At 35.9% G+C, this 25,121-nt stretch overlaps 1 protein-coding gene across 6 annotated transcripts; it reads right to left on the minus strand.

Moving 5' to 3' along the window:
• Positions 1–216: 216 nt before the first annotated feature.
• Positions 217–24,247, minus strand: LOC132603055 (protein ENHANCED DISEASE RESISTANCE 2-like). Of its 6 annotated transcripts, none has more exons than XM_060315921.1 (22): positions 23,836–24,243; positions 20,302–20,367; positions 20,171–20,224; positions 19,775–19,840; positions 18,657–18,715; positions 18,166–18,242; positions 15,814–15,939; positions 14,962–14,996; positions 13,456–13,556; positions 13,290–13,385; positions 11,512–11,576; positions 10,925–10,996; positions 9,898–10,065; positions 8,447–8,640; positions 7,602–7,668; positions 5,295–5,464; positions 3,921–4,022; positions 2,943–2,990; positions 2,340–2,483; positions 2,175–2,270; positions 1,465–1,566; positions 217–651 (listed from the first exon to the last, which is right to left on the minus strand). In XM_060315921.1, exons 1-22 carry the CDS (start codon positions 24,070–24,072, stop codon positions 559–561), a joined length of 2,238 nt encoding a protein of 745 aa, XP_060171904.1. In that variant the 5' UTR covers positions 24,073–24,243; the 3' UTR covers positions 217–558. The 6 variants fall into 6 exon arrangements, with proteins under 6 accessions (XP_060171904.1, XP_060171907.1, XP_060171905.1 ...); XM_060315924.1 differs by lacking the exon at positions 23,836–24,243 and adding an exon at positions 23,256–23,406; XM_060315922.1 differs by lacking the exon at positions 23,836–24,243 and adding an exon at positions 22,405–22,540.
• Between the last annotated feature and the right edge of the window lie 874 nt (positions 24,248–25,121).

The raw sequence follows: 25,121 nt of genomic DNA on the forward strand, positions 1-25,121 counted from the left end.
TAAATGAGCAAAAGAGGAAAAAATTAAAGACCACAGTGAGGGCCAAAAATTAAAGACCAATGCGTTTGAAGGGAAATTCGTACAAAAACTTAGCTTGCATAAGGGCAAGTCCACAAATAGTTGATTTTGTAACCACTATTTAAGCCAAAGCCGCAGTGTATAAAAATTTAGCGTTTTAAAACCAACTTTATGCATATGGAACTGAAGTTGCAAAAATTCTGACAATCGTGCCCGACGTTTGGCTTGCCAAGGCCAAACTTCAAACATGTATGTTTGAAATTTCACTGTTTACATACAGGAGTGACAATCACTATATCTGTCACAAAAAGTATATGGATTTTTAGTATTCACTCCAACATTCATCTTACAACTTTTGTTTCAACAATAGATATTTTCAGTACAGCATTTGATTCTGTGTTGTTCTTGGTATATCATTACAGTACAACAAGTACTACACCTCGGTCCCGAACATGTAGGGATATCATATTAGTATAATAAAGATTCTGCTATATTCGATTTCAGGGCGGCGATTAATTCTACTTACCAACGAAAGAATCATCAACCTTCCAATGGTACAGCAGAATCGACCTTCACTCGATTTAGTCTAACAGTTCCAAGAATATATTCAGGGAGTTCATCCTCTTTTCTTGCCTGCAAGTGTGTATACAACATGGTCATGTGCAAGTGACATGAATTGTTAGGGAATAACAAATGCAACCGAACAATTTACATATCTAAATCAATGATGTCGAGAACTTGTTCATTATTAACATGGAGATCTGTCGTTTTTGAAAATGAAGACGTCTTAAACAGACATTCACAGCTGCTTCAGTATATTTTACCGTTTGTTCTACATTTGACTTGATAGTGAATGATTGGATAGAGGCACAAGTTTTCTCTAAAGGACTTTTTGGTCAGATGTGTGAAATCGCCTAAGCATTTTATTCGAACAAATAATAGAGCCAGAATAGATAGTTTTGTGTCTATTACCAGTTCTTCCTCCTTAGTTGAGACTGATCATTCAGATAGATGGTGGTACACTAACGAGCTTTCTATTAGGTAATCTATGATTATCGTACTTTAGGTTGGGTTTTAGGCATCTTAAACCTCAATGCTGGGAGAGGGAAGCAACAAAATCACTATGTCATGTGGAAAGACAGAAAGCAGAACGGCACATAATAAATTATGTGCCGTTCTGCTTTCTTAGTGAAAATAACTACTCATATTTTCCAGAAAATGGTTTAGCATTTCATAGAGTTGTCATTCTAAACTACTTTACGTGTTAATAGTTTTACTTCATTTCATAGAATCTAAACTACTTTACGTGTTAATAGTTTTACTTCATTTCATAGAGTTGTCATTCTAAACTACTTTACGTGTTAATAGTTTTACTTCTATTGAGTCGGGTTCCCTCTTCAATAGGGAATGATTAGATGGACCATGATCATAAGAACAAGAACATACCTCTATTAGAATAGCAAGATCAACAACAAGGCTTGCGACATAACCCAGTACAAGACCAATAACACCTCTTGCCACAGATGATGAACCGATGTCCACATCGATCTGCATGCATGAAGTTCCATTTGAGGATTCAGTCAGTGAAGAAAGCATATGCATTGAAGGAAGCCACTTGAGCTCAGTAGTTCGGACAAAGCCATATAAGCATAAAAGCCTTAGCACAAGAGAAATATTTCCTTGCTTTTCAAGGGAAAACTATAGCAACTTAATCCATGCCCTTTCAACATTAAGAGTGTGTTTGCCTGTTTGGTATGGAGGAAAACAAATGCTTTCCAATTTTCCATGTTTGAACGGTCAAAATTTTGGAAAACAGTTTCTTTGGGAAAAAAAGTTCCATAAGTGACATTGCACCCCTCCCCATCCTCAAACATACCACATCGCACCACCAAGCCCAGAGCGTTCCACCTGCACCACCCCACCCCTACCCCCATGCCCAAAGTATTTGCCCAAAGTATATACAGATGCTTTTGGAATTATATTTTCTGCTAACTCACCAAACACCAGAAAATAAGTAAGAAAATCACTTATCTTTTAGGAAAACATTTACTACGGAAAACGTTTTCCATCGTACCAAACACACCCTAAAGGCAGTAAAAGGAGCATGGTAAGATCATGTCTAATGTAAACTAAGAAAATCAAACTTGGAACCGAACCTCCAGAAAGTTATCTTGTCTAAGGTACTTGCATGTTACTGCCTTCCCCAATAGGCAAGCTTTAGTCCCAACGGCACGTTTAACCATCCAGTATCCCTGTCATCAAAAGCAATCAGCAAATAGTGTATAAAGAAAGAAGTCTGCTCATGACAAAGTAACTGATACCTCAATAATGCTTGGAATCAGTTTGAATCTTGAATCACGGAAAGAGTCGGTTCCATCAATGAATTTACCCAATAATGAACTCTTATTTACAGGTCTGTCAGCAGCATAATAAAGAACCAGGCTGTAATTTGGTTTAGCTGGAACCTGAAAACCAAGTCAGAACAGAATATTTCTTACAATGAACTTTTATTCAACAAGGTTGCATTTTCAGGTTAAAGACCCGAATTCGCTATGTCCTTTCCTTTTAAAACTGTATTTGTATTTTTCAACTATATAATGTCAAAGATAATAATCAACCTGAATGTTTTAGGCCTTTTTTTAAAAAAAAAAAACTCTAATACACAGTTCAAACTGTTAGTCTTCAACCTCAAATTACTCTTCATACTTTTGGATCCACAGTGGCTATAAACGATGTTCTGATAAAGTATGCAAAAGGTGCGTGTTCTTGTGTGTGTGTTTATATCAAGTCTTTTGTGAAACAGCCGAAATGAAACAAGTCGAATCAAAACTTAGTGAAACAGAGACTTAAGAAAAAATTTAGAAAGTATTTGGTATGCCATGATCTATTAAATAATAACAAGGGAAAAAGCCAAAAAGACATACCTCAAGGTTAATTATTAGGATGAATGGAATTTTTTTCCCTGCTTCAGACTGCAGTTAGGAAACGCTGTTAGTAATGAATATGCTTAGCAGTTAAATATAATAAGGAAATAAGATTGGATAGAGAAATATGCTTCAGTGTAGAACTGATATACATATGACTATAATGTGCATAGTATATAGAAATCTTTGTTGTCCTCATTTTTACTTAGTTTCACACTGTTTTTGGGTCCTCTAAGACCTTGCAACAATTTTCAATGCTTCACATAGGGGTTGACACCGTCTTGAAGAAGGGAAGCATTTAAGTTTACCTCTTAAAAATCTTGCAAAAGACTTAAAAATTGATAGTAGAAAAAATATCGTAAATATGGACAACTCCGCCCTTACCATAAAGGTTACCAAGAGGCGAGAAATGGATGAAAGGGTAGAAAACACCTCTGGTAATTCAGAGGTAAAATATCGGCATCAAAGAAGCCACTGGACTAGTCAAAAGCTAAAATCCATTCTCCAATCATTATGGCACGTTGTGTGATAAAAGGGACTACTCTTGAAAAACAATCATACAGCAATAAATCATGACCAAATATAAAAAGCTAGAAAAGTGAAGTTCTGGCATTGTCATTTTCATGTATTTTTTTTCCCCTTTAAACTGAATATCTAGAACTTTACAAAGTTTTCCATCATACAACAAAGTTAGCAGCAACTTCAAAGAGACAAAAGGTGACTATACAAGTCTACAGGCAGTGTTTTGCTACAGATAATTTTTGAATTATCACGTTAAGGATTTGCCTCAAAAGGTCAGGTATCTGAGCCTAAAGCTCCCTATGAGAAGCTACTTGATTGCATCTTCAGTTTAGAGTAGGAGATAATTAGCAACAGCATATCCAGTATCCTCTCAGCAAGATTCACAAAATGATTTTTTTTTATCTTTTTCTGGAGGATAAACAAAGAGCAGTTAGGTAATAGGTGATTCTTCATTACCTGAACAAGAGACTTAGGATGCAGAGCAACATTTGTGATGCATTCATCCACCTTGAACCAGTCAACTGCAATAAGCTTGAGCAATGGATCTCCACCAGTGACCTAGAAAAATTGAAATTACTATGATTAATGATTCTATCAAGCTTAATTTCTTATAGTACCATCTTTATATGGGAAATTATAGAAATTAGTATAGTAAGATGCGCGGAAAGTGTTAAGAGGAAAAAAAAATATATCTTATTTGCTTGACCATATTAATTGTTTTATCAATTGTGAAATTTGAACTATTTGATCCACTAAGATTGGGACTCCTCTGTCTAAAAACTGCCTCAATAAACTTGTAAATAAGAATTTCGCTGGTGCAATCTTCTCAGCACTAGCAAAATCAAAAAAATTCAATTACTATGATTAATGATTCTATCAAGCTTAATTTCTTATAGTACCATCTTTATAAAGGAAATTATGGAAATTATTTGTGCCTAGCGGTGGCAAAATTAGCCCATGAAAACATGAACCTCCCAACCCGCTCAAGTTTGACCCGCCCATTTTAGCCCAACCCATTTCAACCCATCAAACAATTGGGCTGATATGTAGCCCAAATTGACCCATAGGAACCTTGTCAAAACATTCTAAAAAGATATTTTTTTATTTGATATGTTATGTATAGCAGTAATAAATAAAAGAAATAGTTTTATTAGATACTTAAAATATTATAAAAGAAAAAACAAAGAAATTGAAACTTAGTAACAATTGGCCGGGTTGTGACCCGTCTTTTAGCCCAACCCATTTCAGAGAGTCAATAACTCAACCCATTTTGACCTGCCAAATCCAGCCCAACCCCCCCCCCCCCCCCCCCCCTTTTTTTTTTTTGTTCCAACCCGGTGTCCGGTACCCGCATTGGAGCCCGACTAAATCCAGATTCGCGACCATTCGGGGGAAGCGCTCCCTGCCAAGGATTTTTCAAACCCGAGATCTCTAGTTGGGAGGAGCAGCCACATCCACTGCACTACATCCTTTGCTGGTCCAACCCGCCCATTTGATACCCCTATTTGTGCCAAACACAGTAAATACTACCATGACATAAACCAAGAGGTAACCAAGGGATTTAAAAGATGGCACGGCCTTGGTTATCGTCAATAAATAAAAAAACAACTGTCCAAAGGCGCAATGCTTTATCAGCCAATAATACCCATGGCATTTTTGTTTTTCTTTATATTGAACACTGTTAAGTAGGTGACTCTTGTTATTAATTAGCTAATAAAAGAGAAGCAGAAGTTAGAAAGCTGGAAAAAAAATTGAGAAACATGTATACAACTACAAGTGAAAACTTAATCCAAATATTTGGATAAAAAACCTTCAAGTATAAAAAGCTACCTTTGTACTGTCTTTCAAGTATGTTTTCCCTCTGATCATGAAACCAGAGCCACTTGGGGAAGACCAGCAATCAGAGTCACCATCACCCTTCCCATGCCGCATGGTACCATGAAATTGACTTGGATCAAGAGTTACTGGAGGTACGTCAGGATTTAGTTCCTTACACGTGTCTGGTGCAGCATAAAAGACAAAATGTTTTAATAAAGTTGTTAAAGAGACTTTAAATCGAAGAAGGATAAAAGGCAGTATCATCTAAACACTGTAAACAAATTCCTACACTTGAATGGTCATAAAAATGACCCACATCACCCACTCCCTACTGCAAGAAAAATGGTACGTAGTTAGGAGTGGCAAACAGGCAGGTCGGATCGGATATGGGCGGGTCGAAGATGGGTTAAACAAAAACAGATATAATATCTGACCCGCTCATATTTAACACGGATAAAAAATGGGTTAACTGATGGATAGTATCCATGAATTCAGGAATGATCAGGTGAGAACACAAGCTAAAAGCCAAAATAAGCTTAACTCCCAGAGAGCAAGAAGTCATAAAAAATAACAAGCAGACAAATGGGTATTGATAATATGGATAATATCCACATTTGATCCATTTTTAAATGGTCATTTATCCAACCCATGTATTTTTTAAACATTTTGCCAGCCTTATACGTAGTGAAAGAGTGTTTATGTAAGGTGTTTATTATCTTTGCAGACTTCTACATTAAACATTCAAGCCTTCTAGGCTAATAGAACAATACTTCTGTGTTCTTTTGATATGTAAAGGTAATTTTATTGATATCCAGCAATAAGTGCTATTACATCAGGAGATTAGCTACACCCAATATTGTGCAATACAACAAGGTCTTGTTTGGTTGCCAGTTAGAGTTATCCAAGTATTAGTAATGCAGGAATTAGTTATGCAGGGATCAGTTATGCAAATTTAGTTATTCATGTATTCCATCCCGCATAAAATAATACATAAATTGACTCATAACTTATACATGTTTTATTCAGATGGGACTGTAATTTTTTTTTCTTTTTTTGAAACAGTTCAAATGGAATTGTAAAATGATAATCAAACACCGTGCTTGGTGAATTTTATAAAAAAACAACTAAAAAGCTACCGAACATGGTATTAGTTATGCTAGTTTCAGCACATGAATAACAACCGTCCTAACCAACAACCAAACGACCCCAAACAACAATGCCTCAATCACATATTCTGTACTGAGCTCAAAAAATCAATTCGCATCTATATGATTTACATCAGTTACTACGCCCATATAGCACCAAAAAGATAATAGAGAGGTACATCTAATCTTTACAGTAATCTCGGATCAAGATAGTAGAAGAGATACATCTCTACAGTAATCACGGATCCTTGTTTGTTTTCAAAGATTCTTCCATCTCTTTCCTTCCAGATGGACCACCATATTGTCATAGGGATTGTGTTCAAAACCAAGGTTAAAGCTTTTTATGAAACCTTTCTTGTCCTGGCATAGGAGGAGTTCTTGGCTGTTCTAGGCATTGCTCAACTAAGTACCAAAAAGCTGAACATTACATTCCAAATTGGGAGGTGAAACTGCAGCGGAAGAAGAGATGGTTGACATCTTTTTTCTTTTGATAAGGTAAAGTTTTATTAACAGAAGTAACAAGTTGGTACAAAAGATACATCAGAAGCAGACAATGTCTACAGAAATAAACATCCAGTTACATATTTCCTAGAAAATCTAGGAAGTCCATGTACCGGTCTATACTCTCCACTGAAGACCTCTAACAGCAATAAAACAGAATTTGAAGACAAGTATTTTTCTAATCTAGAAATGTGAATCTTTTTGTTCTCAAAACAAGCATCATTCCTTTCTTTTCAGATGATTCAAAATATGCATAATGGAATGTTCCTCCATATTTGTTTCTGATTCCTTGCTATCTTTTGACCTTGCCAGCTGACTAGAAGACTAAATATACACCTTTACTTTCTTTTTCACAGAAAGCACATCTGTTGCAAGTGTTAAGGCCCCTTTTCTGGAGATTGTTTTGAGTAAACAATTTTTTTTTGTGTGTTTAATTTTAATTGGTCTTGGAAACAAGGACTAATGTTCTCCAGAAATACCATCTCAAGTAAATCATTCATGATCTGCTCTGTATTTTAGAGTAACTGATCACGAAGATAAAGGATTACAAACTGAACTTCTACTCAGATGCTTCCACATATACCAAAGCAAGACCGGTGGGTGTGGAAAAGAAACAAGAAGAAGAAGAAAGAAAGAAGAAACTAATCAGGACGAGAAGAATAGTGTTTATTACCCGATGTCTTCTTTAAGGCCAAGTTTGCTATGGCCCATGAAACATTTTTTAGCTTGACTTTTTTGTCCTGTTAGAGATAAATAAAGAGGTAAGAAAAACATCAAGGGTTCAAAGGCAAGGTAATTGAACCAGGAAGACCCTGGAAATATTGCACTGCTTTTGATTGAGGAACACGAGAAACCAGGGGCGTACTCAGGATTTTGTATAAGCGGTGTTGACATTTTAAGAAACGAACAAGTAAATGTCTAATAAAACACATTAATCAAGGTGGACCCATGCTTTAAATATGATGGGTTTAACCTTTTAGCATTTAATCATTGAACCCCTTACACTTTTTAAATCATGAAAATATTATGTTTACATTCTATTCTAAAACAAAATGGTAAAACAAATCTCTACATTCCAAATCCAAAATCATTAGTTATTAACACTAATTTCGAAGAATATATATACAGTATACTTTTGTTTCACTAAAATTGTTTCATAAAAACCTTTTTTCTCTCTAACATTCTTGATATTTTAGGCTGAGTTCTTCCTAATTGTAACATGTTATCATGATAGTATTTTATTTTTACTTGGAATTTCGCTGAATCGTTTTTGGGTTTAGTTCTAGAGATTTAGTGATGTGATAAAGAATGTGCAAAAAAATAAGTAAGGTCTCCACATGCAGGAATCAATCCTGCAACCTTGCAGAAACAAACAGCGGCCTAACCAGTTGACTAGCCACATGAGTTTGTCAAGTGGAGTCATCCTATAATTATTTAATCCTTTGCAAATAATTTTTATTATTATTTGTATAAATAGCTTGAAACCACGTAAGTCCGCCCCTGCGAGAAATGACAAACCTGCTTATTGGATACTTCATCATCCCTATCTTCATCTTCTGATGACGAATCACCATCTGTTGCATCATAGAATTCATCTGATCCCATTGCATCCTCAAGCTCATTGCTTGAAACATCAGATGTTTTTGACTGAACAACCACAGTGGATGATTCAAATGTAAGTGCTGGATTTGCTCCAATATATTCCTTCAGACCTACACAAATAACAAAACATAAAGACGGTGTAAAATCACCAGTGCAATAAACACATATATCGGCACTCCGTCAACTGTCAGCAAGCTAACTCCAATAGACAAGGGAGGTAAATTTGCAAACCGAAAAAAAGGAAATATGTTATTCAAAACACCGTCACACAAATTATCAGGTTATACATTTAGTCCTGTGATATAAAGAAGGTTGCATGGTCAAGCCATTATGACTTCAGAATTATTGGATGGTGACATGGAGGAATATCCTTCTCGAATAACAAGAAGATGATGACCACAGGCCAAACACAAAATAACCGTTGGAATGGAGGAAGGAGAGGGTAACTAACTGCTCCCTTGGATCCTTCGAGAAAATGGCATGCAAATCAGAATACAGTGTTAAAGGGAACGAAAGAAAAAGGAGCTTTTGGTTCACTACTACTGTCAAATTACAAAGGAAATACAAGTGGTTTAAGCAGTCCAGGCTTTCCGGCATGATACAGAAGGAAGAACATAGACAACTCTCAGGTATAGGAAAGGAGAAACTACACATTGATTCGAAAAAAACTCTTAACCAGTAAGTGAGATGTAGAAAGAGAGAATTAATTTTCACTGCTTAACAAAGGAAAACCGGGGAATAAGGCAGAGAAAACAGAAAGGAAAATAAAGTAGAGAGAATTAATTTTCCACTGCTTAAGAAAGGAATAAGGCAGAGAAAACAGAAAGGAAAATAAAGTGTCTAGAGTTCAGCAGACCATATAAGCTTCAGTTACATAATGTAAGAGCAAAGCCAGGAACATATCTCTCAACTTTCATTCGACACGCAAACTAGAAACAGCGAACAGAAGAAAACAACAGATCATCACCAATGCCAAGAAGAATAGGGCCTTTTCCATTTTTGGCTTGTCAGCCAAAATTAATTAACGGGCGCTATACATTGATTATGTATATTAAATGTATATTTTTGTATAAAATACGTATGTTATATGTATATTGATACTTATACTTAATATACAAAACCTATACATTTGCTGACTGTTGTTCCTTTAAGCGGTCCAAAAATGTAATTATCCAGAAGAATATGCTCTATGAATCACCGAATACACCAGATAAAGGTCATGGTTCTTTTTTCCCTTTTAAGGGGATGGGTAGAGAGGAGCATAATTCCAAAACTGAAAAAGAGAAGATACCAATGAATAGTGAATTTAGGCTTCCTAACACAAGACATGAAGCTTCCAGAAAACATAGGTAATCAAATCAACCAACCTGCCACTTGACTCAACATTCCGAAAGGAAGCGTTCTCTCGAATTTAGAGAACTCATTATTCTTCCACTTAAGCCAGGCCTTAGAACGTATCTCCAGAGTCAATGTCACAAGGCATCTGGCAGGATTTAATGAGGAAGTGCTTAAATTGCTGATCTCCCAAGAACAAGCTACAGTTCAACATAGTTTAGTCAGTAATTACCGGCAAGCTTAAGAATGCATAGTCTCTTATCTTTAATTTAATCTAGAAATCCTAACACCAAACTCATAAAATTTTAATGATACCAGCAAGAACAATAGCACTCATGCATATACGACTGTAAAAATGCACAAACTTATTAAAGGAAACTTAAAGTTCATGAATGATGGAAACAGTAATGTTAACATCACTTTGACAGTATATTACATAAGAAAGTGAAGTTTGTTAGACACCATTAGATAGTCACATTTTCGCGCAGATCTACCATTGAGGAAGACTTTCAGAGTAAGACAGTTGAAATAGAACCTCACTGCACCACAAATAATTTTGATTGGTGATACAGCATAAAATTTCTTCAGAAAAACCTAACCAAAGAGAGCGGAATCCAAAGTTATCTGGACAAGTTTCAAAGAGAAGATGTGTAGCTACCCGAGGATCTATATAAACAAACATTAGAATATATTGATCATTGAGAAAGGAAGGAAAAGAAATGGTGTCATTGTGGCCCAACAAGAAATTTGAAGCACATCCCTTCTTCATGCAAGGTAAACATCTCTAATAAGGTAAACTAATATTTGTAAGGTAACTGAAATCTCTAATATGTTTACCAACTGCATGACACTAACTTGTATTCTACCCATCCTCTCAAGGCAACAACACATGAGTAAGAAAATAGCATGGACAAGGTGATAGCGATCCCAAAGTCAAGCCTATATCCTAACCAAACTAGTAACAAGCGAAGCGTGCTAGACAAGAGAGATCTTCAGATGCTATATATTTTTTAATAAATCTTCCAGTAGCAGATCTTTTATGATTGTGGAGTTTCTTACCGATCATTTTTATACGTCGATATCCACTTTTCGGAGGCCGCTTCTTGTATTCAGTTGGAAAATGCAAGATTGCTGCACCAAATTTAGAAAAATACAGTTATTACAACCTATTTCTTAAGATAATATTTCGTAAAGAAAAAGATCCGCAAATACAAATATACACACTGTCCAGTGGCAGAGGAACACCCTTCCAGAACACTCATCAGATAAACCATATATAATTTCTACAAAAATTGAATAAGTATACCATACTTGCATCTTTAATTAGAGGTGTATTAGGTTTTAAAATAATAGGGTCAGCCAATTTAAGGAAATGAACAGATTCAGGCACATTAATCTTACTTTTTACCAAAAAAGAAATAAAGAACAAAGATTATTAGTAAAGCTAGCTCAAAGCAAGAAACCAGAAATTGGAGGATGAACTCTTGCCACCTATTCAAGGAAAAAGACAGCTAGCAATTGACCAGCATGGAAAGTGAAATTTAAAGAATTAATGAAAACGCATCATCTCTTTAGGTGCAAAGTTCAAGTCAACCGAAATTTGGATATAGAAAAAATTTAATATAGAGAAAGCCCAGGATCCTCACTATATGTTCCATCTTGACCATGAAACCACCTCCGAGAAAAGACAAAATCTCTTTTAGATTGCCACCTGAAAAAGAGAACCTCTGATGTATTAAAAAAGAAGAAAGACTCAAGGAGACCAAATTCGAAACACCTCCAAACATGAAGAGAAGGATCGCCCACATCAAAGGGTCGGAAATATGATAACTTTACACTATAGACCTATCAAGAGAGCAAGTAATACATAAAATAGGACAAGAAAATAAGGTTTGATATTGCATATATAAACACCTAAACGATACATTTACCATAATATCAAGGCAGATTCATAACCAACAGTGTTTCTTTCATTTGCTTCTCATACTCGTACCACCTAGTTTTTGAATTCAACTGCTCACAGATGCTACTATTTCTTCTATTATGTTTCTACACGGCTTATGTATCCAAATGCTATCTTCTGCTTCTCAGCAGCCCTTTCCATTCTTCTTTCTCATACATAAAAGTGTCATAATGCTTCAACAAGCATCATACTGATCACCACAGTTCTCTTTGGTGCCATAGTCCCTTCCTATTTCCTGGTGAATGGCTTTGAATTCACCACCCTCGTACCTCATAAACAGCTAAAAGAGAAGAGAAATAGAGAAAAAGAAACTACTATCCCTAAGTTAATATCTCGCTCACCACCCCAAATCTCTAAACTCAATCATGGATACAGCCCCAACATTCTATGATGTGTACTTATCTCCCCACTACTGTGATTTTATATATCTTTTCATTATCTTATCCATTTTTTCTGTCACTGAGGGTTTTTAACTGTGACTTGGTGGTTATCAGTACTATAATAAATTTAAGGCAAGTTGATACGGGAAGCACATCCAAGCTTCCATTCCTCTCATGGACTCTTTTCTCAACTTGTTCTTCCCATTCCTTTGTTTCTTTGTCTTTCTCTTCTTTTTCTGCCACTTACAGTTATATTCTTTAACTTTAAGCTTTACATTTACAAATTCCTACAGCCAAACCATAATCATACAGCACCATACCTGATTCATTGACTCAACTAGCTTTAGTACTAGTCTTGCACCAAAGATGCTATTAGCAGCAGAGTGAGCTTTTTAGAAGCAGCTAGGGGTGGCAAAATTAGCCAAAAGAAAAAACATGAACCCCCCAACCCAGGTGGGTCAATATTTATTAGCTTAGCACAGATTGGGATGATATGTAGCCCAAATTGACCATAGTGACCTCGTCAAAATATTTTCAAAAATACATTTTTTTCATTTGAAATTTTATATATTACCATAATAAAGAAAAAAATTAGTTTTATTAGGTACTTAAAAAGCTGTAAAAGCACAAACAAAGAAATTAAAACTAAGTACGAATTGGGTGGGGTGGGTTATGACACGGTTTTTAACCCAAGTAACTTTTGGGGGGGGTCATTTATTACTCAGCCCATTTTGACCCGCCCAATCCCCCACCCTAGAAGCAGCCATATCCAACATGTATAGGGGGAAAATACTAGTTAACCACTAAAGTTACCAGTTTCAAAAAAAAAAAAAAAAAAAAAAAAAAAACTAGTTAGCCACTTCATCCACCCTGATGTTATTATTTTTTTTGATAACCCATCCAACTTGATGTATGAGGATTGAGGAATACTCTTAAAGTTCTGAAGACTGGTTGATAGCTTGTCTCATATCGGTTAGTGATAAGCTCTTCAATCAGATTTTAAATGGTCTTACACAATTCTCAAAAACATACATCCTCGTGGAGCACCACTAAGAAGCAGCATACGAATTTTGGAACTTACCAAGAAAGTTTTCTGAGATCAAGTGTCCCATAAACAACATCACAGTGACCATCCAAAGATTCTATCAACTCCACGTCCCCTGTTAATGTATCCCACCTGCAAGATGACTATTAGGCAGAATTGAACCATATAATTCCACAACTTTCATATATTCAGACGAACATACTCATATCTTCGACGTCGATCAAGACTCAAAAGCACTTCAAAGACGGTATCTGCACTAGCTTCGACAACACCAACAGCCTTGACGAGAACTCCTTTACGAGTCTACAGGAAAGAAGAAAAGAGCATGCAAGACAAGTTTTTGATTGTACGAATAAAAGCTAAGATAATATGAAGGACCTTAAAAAAGCGCATGTCAGACAAGTTTTTTATTGTATAAATAAAATAAAACCCAGACAATGTGGAATCCTTGATGATTTGCCATAACATAAAAAGATATGAAGAGATAGATGACAAGGAGGTCACGAGTTCGAGCCGTGGAAACAGCCTCTTGTGGAAATGCAGGTTAAGGCTGCGTACAATAGACCCTTGTGATCCGGTCCTACCTCGGACCCCACACATTGCGGGAGCTTAGTGCACCGGGCTACCCTTTGACGAGATAGATGACAAAGAAAAGAACAGTAAGCTTATAACTAATTTCCATTTCATTGATATCAAATCATTAGCTACCTTATAAAAAAAAGATATTAAACAAATAGCTTCTGGAAATTCATCTTAGTCTCCTTTTACCTACGAACCATAATGTTTTTTTTTTTTTTTTTACCAAATACAGAAACAGATAGCCCTACAATAAGATCAAGTTACAGAGTTCCTAAGTGAATCCAAAAATTCCATATACTGATCCATATTGTCTAGCAGATTCCTCTCACACCAGGAAAACAGATTTTGAAGGCACAAATTCTTGACTCTAGAAATATGATGCTTCTTGTTCTCAAAGCAAGCACTATTTCTCTCATTCCAAATGGTCCAGAAAATACACAAAGGGATAGTCCTCCAAAACTGTTTTTGGACACTTGAAATCTTCTGCCCATTCCAACTTTTCAGTAGACTTCTAACAATAATGTTGTTATATTTTAGAAGCAATTTGCTTGGGCTACAGTAAGTAGCCTATCAAACTGAGTTCTTCCCTTTCTCAATCTCGCTATCAGCAAGATGTCATATTAATCAGAAATCAGAATCACTGAGAATCGGCGACGAAGGAATTAGAAAAAAGTCTTAAGAGAATATACCAGTGGCTCAATTTCTTCAATCCTGAAGGTCGTGCATATATTAAAACTATTATATGCAGGTATATATTTTTCATATTTTAGCACCCAAGGGTGTGGCCTAAAGGTCAATGAAGTGAATGGAAAACCCTGAGGACTCAAGTTCAAATCCAACAGAGGCAAAAACACCAGGTTTCTTCCCATTTATCCAGGCCTTGGTGGACAGAGTTACCCAATACTTGTGTTGGTGGGAGGTAGTGGGTACCCCATGAAATTAGTCGAAGTGCATGCAAGCTGTACTGGACACCACGGTTATAGTGAACTAAAGAGTGACTTTTATAAGTTTGGTTAAAGTTCTTAAGGATTTATGATGTCTCTTAATATGCACCAATAAACAGCATTATAGACATCCCAATACAGTATAGACTTGCAATCACGACAGCAAATCTAGTGATGGAAGATACCTTTTTGTTTGCCATATCTTCAAATATCCGAACACCTACACTACAAAGAAGGTGGGAAACAACATTAGAAACAAATTATAACATTTGAAGAAGGAAATATTTTAAAGGCACAGAAGATAAATTCTAAAAGAATATATTCCAACTCTAAAATTCAAGTAAAGATCTAACAGGCATGATCACCTAGCTTTTTTCTGTACTTAAAAGTTAAAACTTTGCTGCTAAGGTGTATTCTAGGTACATTTTTCTTTCCTCTATTTGACTGCTGCATTGTAATCTTTTTGGGGATTCATCGCAATACTTAGAGTCTTCATAACAGCAAACTATACTAGGCTTTCAAGCATTTATCTGTTAAGCAAGTTGTTAATACCCTATTTGATTGCTGGTCAGGGTGTTTATTTCATTTAAAACCCGGTTTTCTTTTCATTTTTTTCTTCTTTTTGAAAGAAAGGTATTCATCCTTCAGGTTTAAACAACTATTTGGACCAAAAAGTTGTACCATTCATCTGCAAATCTTCCTGTCACCTCCTTTGTTTGTTTATATTTTGTTAACTTACAGAACTAAAAGAAGGCATGAACTTGCTGACCTACTTCATTACTTATATCAAGCTCCATTTATTCTGTTTTCTTTTATCTTTTTCCTCATCGGCATTATTTTGTTTTTTTCCTCTTCTAATCCAGCAGCTTTTTCGAAATAGTACTCCCTCTGTCCCAATTTATGTGAAGGCATTTGACTGGTCAGGGAATTTAAGAGTAAAAGGAAGACTTCTGAAACTTGTGGTCTAATAGCCATAGAAACTTTTGCGGCTATAGATCACTTCATTAAGGGTAATGGGAGAAGATGAAAAGACATACCATCAAGAGTACGAACACATTTCCACTTATGTGCTTCAATTACATCTGCACCATCTGCTTCAAAGTATACATCTGATTCCCTGTTGGCGCCTAAGCTTGAGGCTCGGCGCAAAAGTTTCTCGGGACCTGTGCATTAAAGAACATTTTAGAGAATTCATTGTTATTTTGAATTTTTGGGTTCACACATCAAGGATAGGACACTTAATTTGGATAGAAAGAAAAGTCATCTACAATTGAAAAGCCGCACATGCACTCACAGATGCGTGTGTATGCAGTTACACACACAGTATCCGGAGAAATAAAAGTTTTTCTCTGTTTTAACATCCCTGAAGTCATCCATACTGCTCAGAATCTATTTCTGTTACAAGAAGTGTTGATTTGTGAATATCTTATTATGATCAGATCTGATTTTGTAAGATCTTAATTGATCTGATATGCTATTAGATATTTTAGGAAATTAGATCAAATAAAGTCATCCCTTGATTATCAAATCTGCTAGAAGCAAGGGATCAGATAGCTAGTTTGTTTGTTTGTTTCTACTATAAATTTGTACCTCTACAGATGAATAAAGTGTGCAATTTTGGTACCAAAACTTTCATGGTATCAGAGCAGCTTTATTCTTGTGTTGCTCATGACCAAAACAGCATTTATTGGGCAACGTCACCCAGAGGCATCAACAGAAGCTGAGAGCTCTGTTAACAAAGTTCCGACTGAGACAACTATGAACCAAGGCGGAGATTCCTCTCATTTGTCTTTTCAGCTTACTTCTCACAAGCTGAATGGCAAGAATTATTTGGAATGGGCGCAATCTGTTCGTTTGGCTATTGATGGTCGAGGAAAATTTGGGCACCTAACTGCAGAGACAAAAAAGCCTGAACCAGGAGACCCGAAATTGAACGCCTGGAGATCAGAAAACTCAATGGTAATTGCTTGGCTACTAAAATCCATGGAACCTGCCATAGGTAAACCATATTTGTTTTTTCCCACTGCTAGGGATGTTTGGGAGGTTGTTGGAGAGACTTATTCTGACGTAGAAAATACTTCTCAGATTTTTGAATTAAAAATTGAATTGTGGAAAGCTAGGCAGGGGGAGAGGGGTGTTACTATTTACTATAATGAGATGGTGTCCGATCAATGCTATAATGATGAATGGGGGTGTCCTAAGGATAGCGTAAAAGCAATGAAAAAAGAAGAAAATGAAAGGGTATATCTATTTCTAGCAGGATTGAACCATGAATTTGGTGAACTTCGTTCACGAATTCTTGGAAAAAACCCACTGCCCACTTTGAGGGAAACTTTTTCTGAGATTAGGCGATAAGAAACAAGGAAGAAAAAGGGGGCAGACAACCGTGGGCAGCCAGGCCTTTCAGAGTTCCAGCGAAGAATCAGGGCTGCAACCTTCTCTAGAAGCGCCACCATTCACCAAGGAGCAATTAGAGCTACTGCACAAACTTCTCCAATCTCAAATCCAAACCAGTAAACCCGATAATTCCACTCCCACTTGTTCTTTTTCCCAAACAGGTACTGTACCATCTGTTTTTATGAGTACAAATTCAACAGGTGTAAGTTTTTGGATTATAGATTCAGGGGCTAGTGATCACATGACATGGAATTCCCATTTTTTCTCGACTTACACTCCTTCTGCAGGAAATAAAAAAGTCAAGAGTTGCAGATGGTTCCTTCTCAGCAATTGCTGGAAAAGGGACAATCAAATTAACCCCTCATTTGACTCTTTTTGATGTCCTTCATGTTCCAAAATTGTCTTGCAATCTTGTGTCCATCAGCAAATTGACTCGAAATCTTAATTGTCGTGCTATCTTTGACTCTACTGCATGTGTATTTCAGGACAAGGTCTCGGGAAGGACGATTGGCAATGCTAAAGAGTCTGAAGGTCTCTATTTCCTTGAAGATGGTGACAAATCAACAGGAAGTATCAACAATAAAATTCTAGTAAGAGAAATGAAGAAGATATTCTACGCTGGAAGAGGCAAAATCATACTCCCTCTATTTCAATTTGTTTGTCTTAGTTTGACTTGGCACGGGGTTTAAGAACGTAAAGAAGACTTCTGAATCTTGTGGTACCTTAGATTAAAGTATGTATAATGTACCAAAATGCACTTTATGTGGTCTTAAACATGCCATGTGTGATGTTGAAATTAAAGAGTTACCAAATTACTAGTAAACAGGCATTTGTTTTTAAACAGACTAAAAAGGAAAGTAAGACAAACAAATTGAAACAGAGGGAGTAATTTCTTTTTGATCGGTGAGGCAAAATCATAATTATTTTTCTAACAAGGTGAGGCAAAATCATAATTTTCACAGAGTACCATCAACAATTTCCTCCCTCCTCACCTTGTCCTATTCTTATCAGCTGCTTCAAGCCATGTGCATACCGCCGTACTCTAGGTCGATGCCCAGCAAGGTTAATCCTTCAATAGAGAGAACTAATTTAAATGAGATATAGAAACTATTTAAAGAGAAAGCAAGGAAAAGAACCAAAAATATAAGAATAAACATCACAATGGGCTCAAGCAACAAGGTCAAAGAGTTGATGAAAATTGTAACACAGATATAAACACTATTCAAATCCTATGTTGCTTGGATCCTCCAAAAATGCCAACGCACCTGTGATGGGTCCTCCAAAATACTAGATTTTTGAAGGATCCAACGCAGGTGCACGGCTTTTTTGGAAGATCCGAGTAATGTAGTCCAAATCATAAATTGGTAAGGCTCATGTACGAGACACTCCAAATAAAAATGAGATCGGCTATTCACTGGAATGAGCCTATTAAATTCAGAATAAGCATATTTTTTTTTCCCAAATCAGGACAGTCTGGACGTACTCGCTCTCTAACTTCAGTTTATCTCTTGCACTTTGACCTCTTGAAAGGTCATAATCTGCCTGCAATGAAATAGTCCAGTATGAGAAATAACAGTTAATGAAAGTAACATGGCCAAATTCTTTCGCGAGCACGATTTTATGGTAATGAAGTACACTATTGGTGTATTTCTTTGTTCATAATAGAAATGTTATCTGTTCAAAAAATAAACTTATTCATGCATCAGACATCATGACCTCTTACCAATGCACTCTTAAGCAGGAACCAAACAACTACTTTTCCTCATTCTATTTTTGTACTTCATTATCACATCTTTCTGTTAATCTCAGAAACCACAATACTAAAGGTCGATTTCAGTATTTCGCATATGTAGATGAACTAAAGTACACCTCCCTCTTGAAAAGATTGACCTACTTTGACTAGCAGAAAATTAGAAGAAAATTTTTGAACAGAGAAGAAAGAAAATTGTGGTGCCTCTTAAGTGTTGTTTGCACTTGCCTTCACTTTATTTTCTCATCTTTCATGCATAACCTTCAATTAGGGCTGGCAAAATAAAAACAAGTAACCATCCAATCTGACACATTAGTCATGGGCTGGATAACTAACTTTTTAAAAATGGATCAAATATGGATATTATCCATATTATCCACTAAAAAATGGATATCCATATTATCAATACCCATTTGTTATTTCTCATGAGTTCTTACTTTCTGGGAGTCTAAGCTTATTTTGGCTTTTAGCTTGTGTTCTCTCCTGACTATTCCTGAAACCCTGGATAATATGGATATATCCATATTATCTGTCAGTTAACCCATTTCTTATTCATGTTAAATATGGGTGGATCGGATATTTTATCTATTATTGTTTAACCTGTTTTAGACCCGCCCATATCAGCCTGACCCGCCCGTTTGCCACTCCTACGACTTCAATTAATAGGACTTGGAAAGTCTTATGTAATCTCATATGGAACATATTAATGCCTTTAGTCTTATATAATCTCATATGGAACATATTAATGCCTTTGCTATGTTACAACTCAAGTAATGTGAAAACCATGTAAGCAAAACTTCATGAATAAAAGGAAAATGAAAATCAAGTCAGTAACACCCATCATGCATTACCTGTTGTTTTGCTCGATCAAAGGCTTCCATCCATTTTCGAATTTCACCAGGCGAAGCACAAGCAATCTTACAGCAATAAATTTTCAATCAAGTATTAGCCTTCTCAATATAAAATAACCCACGAAACTAGCTAACTCCACAATGAGGAAATTAACAATTGAGAGAGAATTAGTATAGAAAAGCAGGGAAACATATTGAATAATAAACTGCTGTGAAAATACTATCTTCACTACATATACAATGAATCAATTGAGCCCTGAAATATTCAGCATATGTTGACAATCCAATTTTTGAACGGACACCGTCTCCTTTAAGTAGTAAGAATTTTTGTTAACAAAAGAAAGATAAGGATCATCAGCTTTATTAACAATGCATGAAGAATGAAGTCCCACTTACTTCTCCCCTTTTTGACTCATCCAATCGATTGTAAAACCTCAACACATAGAGATCCTAGAAAGGACAAAAAAATATATCATTAGCGTGCGGATGCAAAGAAATTATGTAATGTTAACGGTTTTGAGTCTCACCCCATGTCGACGGCCTATTTCCTCCACCATAAGTGTGTGATTTATAGCACCCCTCCTTATTGGTTTCTGCAACAAGGATGTAATAACATAAATCCAGGCCTTCGATTTTTGTGCAGCTAATACATCAGATACTAAAATACTCCTTTTTCATTTTTGTTATAATTAAACACTACAAATGCTTGTATCCTATGAAGCAATTGTTCGATACAAGCTTGACAATGCGTGTGAGGAAATGGGCTGAGTATGCAAACTTTAGAAGCATTGCCACTAAAGATGGCCAGCAACTTCTGGGCATACAAAATAACAGAAAGAAGATAAATTTGAAGATATAAAGATGATCACCAATGTGTTACCTACCCGGAAATCCAACTTCCTTTTTTCTATAAATAGAATACTTAGGTGTTTCTCTAGAAAGGACTACAAGCACTCTGTATTCTATGGAAACCCACATGTTCTTTAACAGCATATACCATATAATCAAGATACCAATTCCTCCTCATTTTTACCAAGTATTTCTGACCTCACAGTCCACTAAACTGTGTTGCAAGGAGTCTTACTTTTTATTCTCTCTTTAAGTTCTACTCTTTTTTCCCTCTACAAACAATCTACCAACATACCATTTGGTTCTGTTGATCCACTTGAATCTATCAGATTCCCCTTCAACTAGAAATGGGCTCAACCAAAATATGAAAAAATCCAGTCAGAAAATATATGACGAACACATACTGCCAACAAAACTAGCTTAACGAATTTGCAACAACTAAGTCTCAATCCTAAGCTAGTAGGGGTTGGCTATGTGAATCATCACTATCTATGATATCGCTCCATTAGACCTATCTCGCTCAAATATAGTAAATACTAACATATTAAAAAAAAATTGGATACTCTAGCACTAGAGTTCTCTAAATTTTCTACAAACATACAATTCTATAAACAAGACTACAAGACTCTTAGTGACCATAGGAACTAATGTAAACATACCAAAATGACCAAACCTTAACCCACCAATTGGTATCGCCTATATGATCTTTGCGTATTTTTCACCTCAATTCAGCTGTCTGCTGATTAGTGAAGGTACAATTTGATCGCTTGTGCTTCTTAACACAAAGATGATAACTTTGATCCCTTTACATGGTAACCCCCCTCTTCCGAGATGCCATCCACATGAATCTTTCGTTTAATTAAAACCATTCTAAGCAACTGTCTAGCTTTTTTTTTTTTTTTACCACATACATTATATTTTCTATAGCTGGCCCAACTTATTCAGGATTGAGGCATAGTTGTTGTTGTATTAAATTTTCTACAGCCATTTCAAGTAAATCCAACTCAAGTAACGCTTAAAGATTCCAGCTAATCCAAAAGGTTCTCATCTCACAGCTCAAAAACTTCCCTTTTTAGTCTTCCATTAATAATCATTCAAATCATACCTCATTCTTCCAATTTCAATCTGCTTAAACAATACAAAAGTACAAACTACACCTAAGGTTGTTGCCTAGCGGTCTCTCATACAAAAACTATGTTGCTAGGACTCTTCAAAAATGTTGTCGTACCCCTGTTGGATCCTCCAAAAATACACTACTTTTAGAGGATTCGACACGCACCCGACATCATTTTTGAAGTGTCCGAGCAACATAGGACAAAAACACTAGGTGATTTCTTCCCATTTGTCCAAGCCTTGGCGAACAGACCATCCGATATCTATGCGGATGGGAGATAGCAAGTACCCCGTGTTCTTGTCGAGGTGCACGCAAGCTAGCTCGGACACTACAGTTTTAAAAAATGGTTTCAAAATATGTTGCCGCACCCGTGTCGGATGCTCAAAAAATGCACTACTTTAGAGGATCCAACACGTACCCGACAACATTTTGAAGTATCCGAGCAACACAGGACAAAAACGCTAGGTGATTTCTTTCCATCTGTCCATGTCCATGACTTGGTAAACAGATTTACCCCGTGTAATTAGTCAAAATGCAAGCAAGCTAGCTCAGACACCATGGTTATTAAAATAAATGGTACAAAAAGTACTAGTAAATACTATTCACCTGGTGAAAAACAACAAGAATCTTATAGTAACAAAATCATCATTAGCTGAAACAAACTTACAGTGCCAGGATTTTCATGGGGATCTCTCTTATACATTTCCATGTACTTTCCACGAATGTACAAGAATGTAAGATGACAATACTCATGACCAATTGAATCAACACCCAAATGATAAACCCAACCAAAATTTTCAAACATATCATAATTTCCACCTCTTTCATCAGCTCCACTCTCAGAACCACCACTTTCTGATGACCCACCTTCACTTTAAGTCATACCCTATTCTTCCCTTTTTAGTCATTCCATTAATCATCATTTAAGTCATACCTTATTCTTCCAATTTCAATCTACTTAAACGGTACAAAAGTACAAACTACACCTAAGGGTGTTGCCTAGCAGTCTCTGATACAAAAACTATCTTGCTGGGACTCTTCAAAAATGTTGCCGCGCCCCTGCTGGATCCTCCAAAAATACACTACTTTTAGAGGATCCAACACGCACCCAACAACATTTTTGAAGATTCTGAGCAACATAGGACAAAAACGCTAGGTAATTTCTTCTCATCGGACACCACAGTTTTAAAAAAATGGTTTCAAATATGTTGTCGCACCTGTGTCGGATGCTCCGAAAATGCACTACTTTAGAGGATCCGACACGCACCCGACAACATTTTGAAGTCTTTGAGCAATATAGGAAAAATACGCTAGGTGATTTCTTTCCATCTGTCCATGTCTTGGTGAACAGATTTACCCTGTGTAATTAGTCAAAATGCACGCAAGCTAGCTCGGACACCATGGTTATTAAAACAAATGGTACAAAAAGTACTAACTACTATTCAGTATTCACATGTTGAAACAGGAACATGAATCTTAATAAGCAACAAAATCTTCATCCAGCTGAAACAAACTTACAGTGCCAGGATTTTCATGAGGGTCTCTCTTATACATTTCCATATACTTTCCACCTATATACAAGAATCTAAGATGACAATACTCATGTCCAATTGAATTAACACCCAAATGATAAACCCAACAAAAATACTCATACAAAAACTATGTTGCTAGGACTCTTCAAAAATGTTTCCGCACCCCTGTTGGATCCTCCAAAAAATACACTACTTCCGACACACACCCGAGTCCTGACAACATTTTTTAACATAGGACACTAGGTGATGGTGGACAGATATGTTCCTCGTACTCTCCAAAAATGACAACAGGTGTGTGTCAGATCCTCCAAAAGTAGTGTGAAGGATCTGATACAGGTGTGGCATCCGTTTTGAAGAGTCCAAGCAACATAGTCAGAGTTACCCGATACCTATGCTGGTGGGAGGTAACGCATACCCATGAAATTGCTCGAATTACACGCAAGCTGGCTTGGACACCACAGTTATTAAAAGACATGGTACAAAAGTACTAAACTAGTATTCACATGTTGAAAAACAACAAGAATCTTAAAGTAACAAAACCATAACAAAGCTGAAACAAAACTTACAGTGCCAGGATTTTCATGGGGGTCTCTCTTATACATTTCCATATACTTTCCACGTATGTACAAGAATCTAAGGTGACAATATTCATGTCCAATTGAATTAACACCCAAATGATAAACCCAACCAAAATATTCACACATATCATTATTTACACCTCTTTCATCAGCTCCACTCTCAGAACCACCACTTTCTGATGATCCGCCTTCACTTTTCACCTTAGAGAAAATTTCTGAAGCCATTTTTCAAGAATCATGTAAAAAAAAAAAAACTTGAGAAAAAGATAACAAGTGGGATATTTTGCCTTTGGGAATCAGAATAATATAGAAAGGGGATTTGTGGGGGAGAATTTTGTTTCATTGGTTGTATCGCATTGTTGTATTTGAGGATGAAACAAGAAAAAGTCAAAGGTCAGACAAAATGGTTAGAGTTCGTACAGACCAAACAGGAAAAGATCTCTTTTTAGTCAAAAAAAAAAATAAAAAAAATATATATATATATATATATGATCATCTTGTTATTACAAAGTTATATGATCACCTGAACAGCTAAATACATGATAAAATATTTTTATCAGACATTTCATTAGCTAGTCACATGATAAAGTATTTTTATTAGATACTTTCGATTCAAATTATGAAAATATTGTTGTGCGCGTTGTCAAGTCTTTGTTAAGTAGATAAGTTAACCACTTAAAAATGTTACCTCCTTTAATTTTATGTGTTTACTTCAATAAGTTGTAAAACCCAAGCGTTTTCTAATTAAGGCTAATGTATGTGATTAAAAGAGGTGATATATTTTATGTGATTAACTTAATTACCGAATAGACGCTTGAGAATACACGCAATTTCCATAATTTAAACCAGAGGTGTCTAACAAGAATAATTTATCATGTGTTCAAGTGGTCAACCAGAACAACCGTAATTCGAATATCTAAATAAAATTTAGTTGTAAATTTAAAGGATTGTCAATGTATTAAACCTATAAAAAATATTGTTCTAGAGTAGTTATTAAATTATAATATCCTGCTTTACATAAGACAATCAGATTTAAAGTAGACATGTTCCATTCGGTTTATTCTCTTTTAGGAGTTTTAACTAATTTTTTAAACAATTTTGGGACTTTGTCGGCAAAGAGAGTGGGGACAGCTCATCTCAACGACCCCCATGTTCATTGATTGGATGATTAGACTGTCAAGATTTATGAGTATTTATTAACTACTACTAGTTTCATGAGGCCCGAGCCGACTCATAATACAGAAATAATAATTTTAATTAAAAAAATATAGTTA

Source organism: Lycium barbarum, chromosome 7 (genome assembly GCF_019175385.1).
Source record: "Lycium barbarum isolate Lr01 chromosome 7, ASM1917538v2, whole genome shotgun sequence".
In the NCBI taxonomy this organism is placed as follows: Eukaryota; Viridiplantae; Streptophyta; class Magnoliopsida; order Solanales; family Solanaceae; genus Lycium; species Lycium barbarum.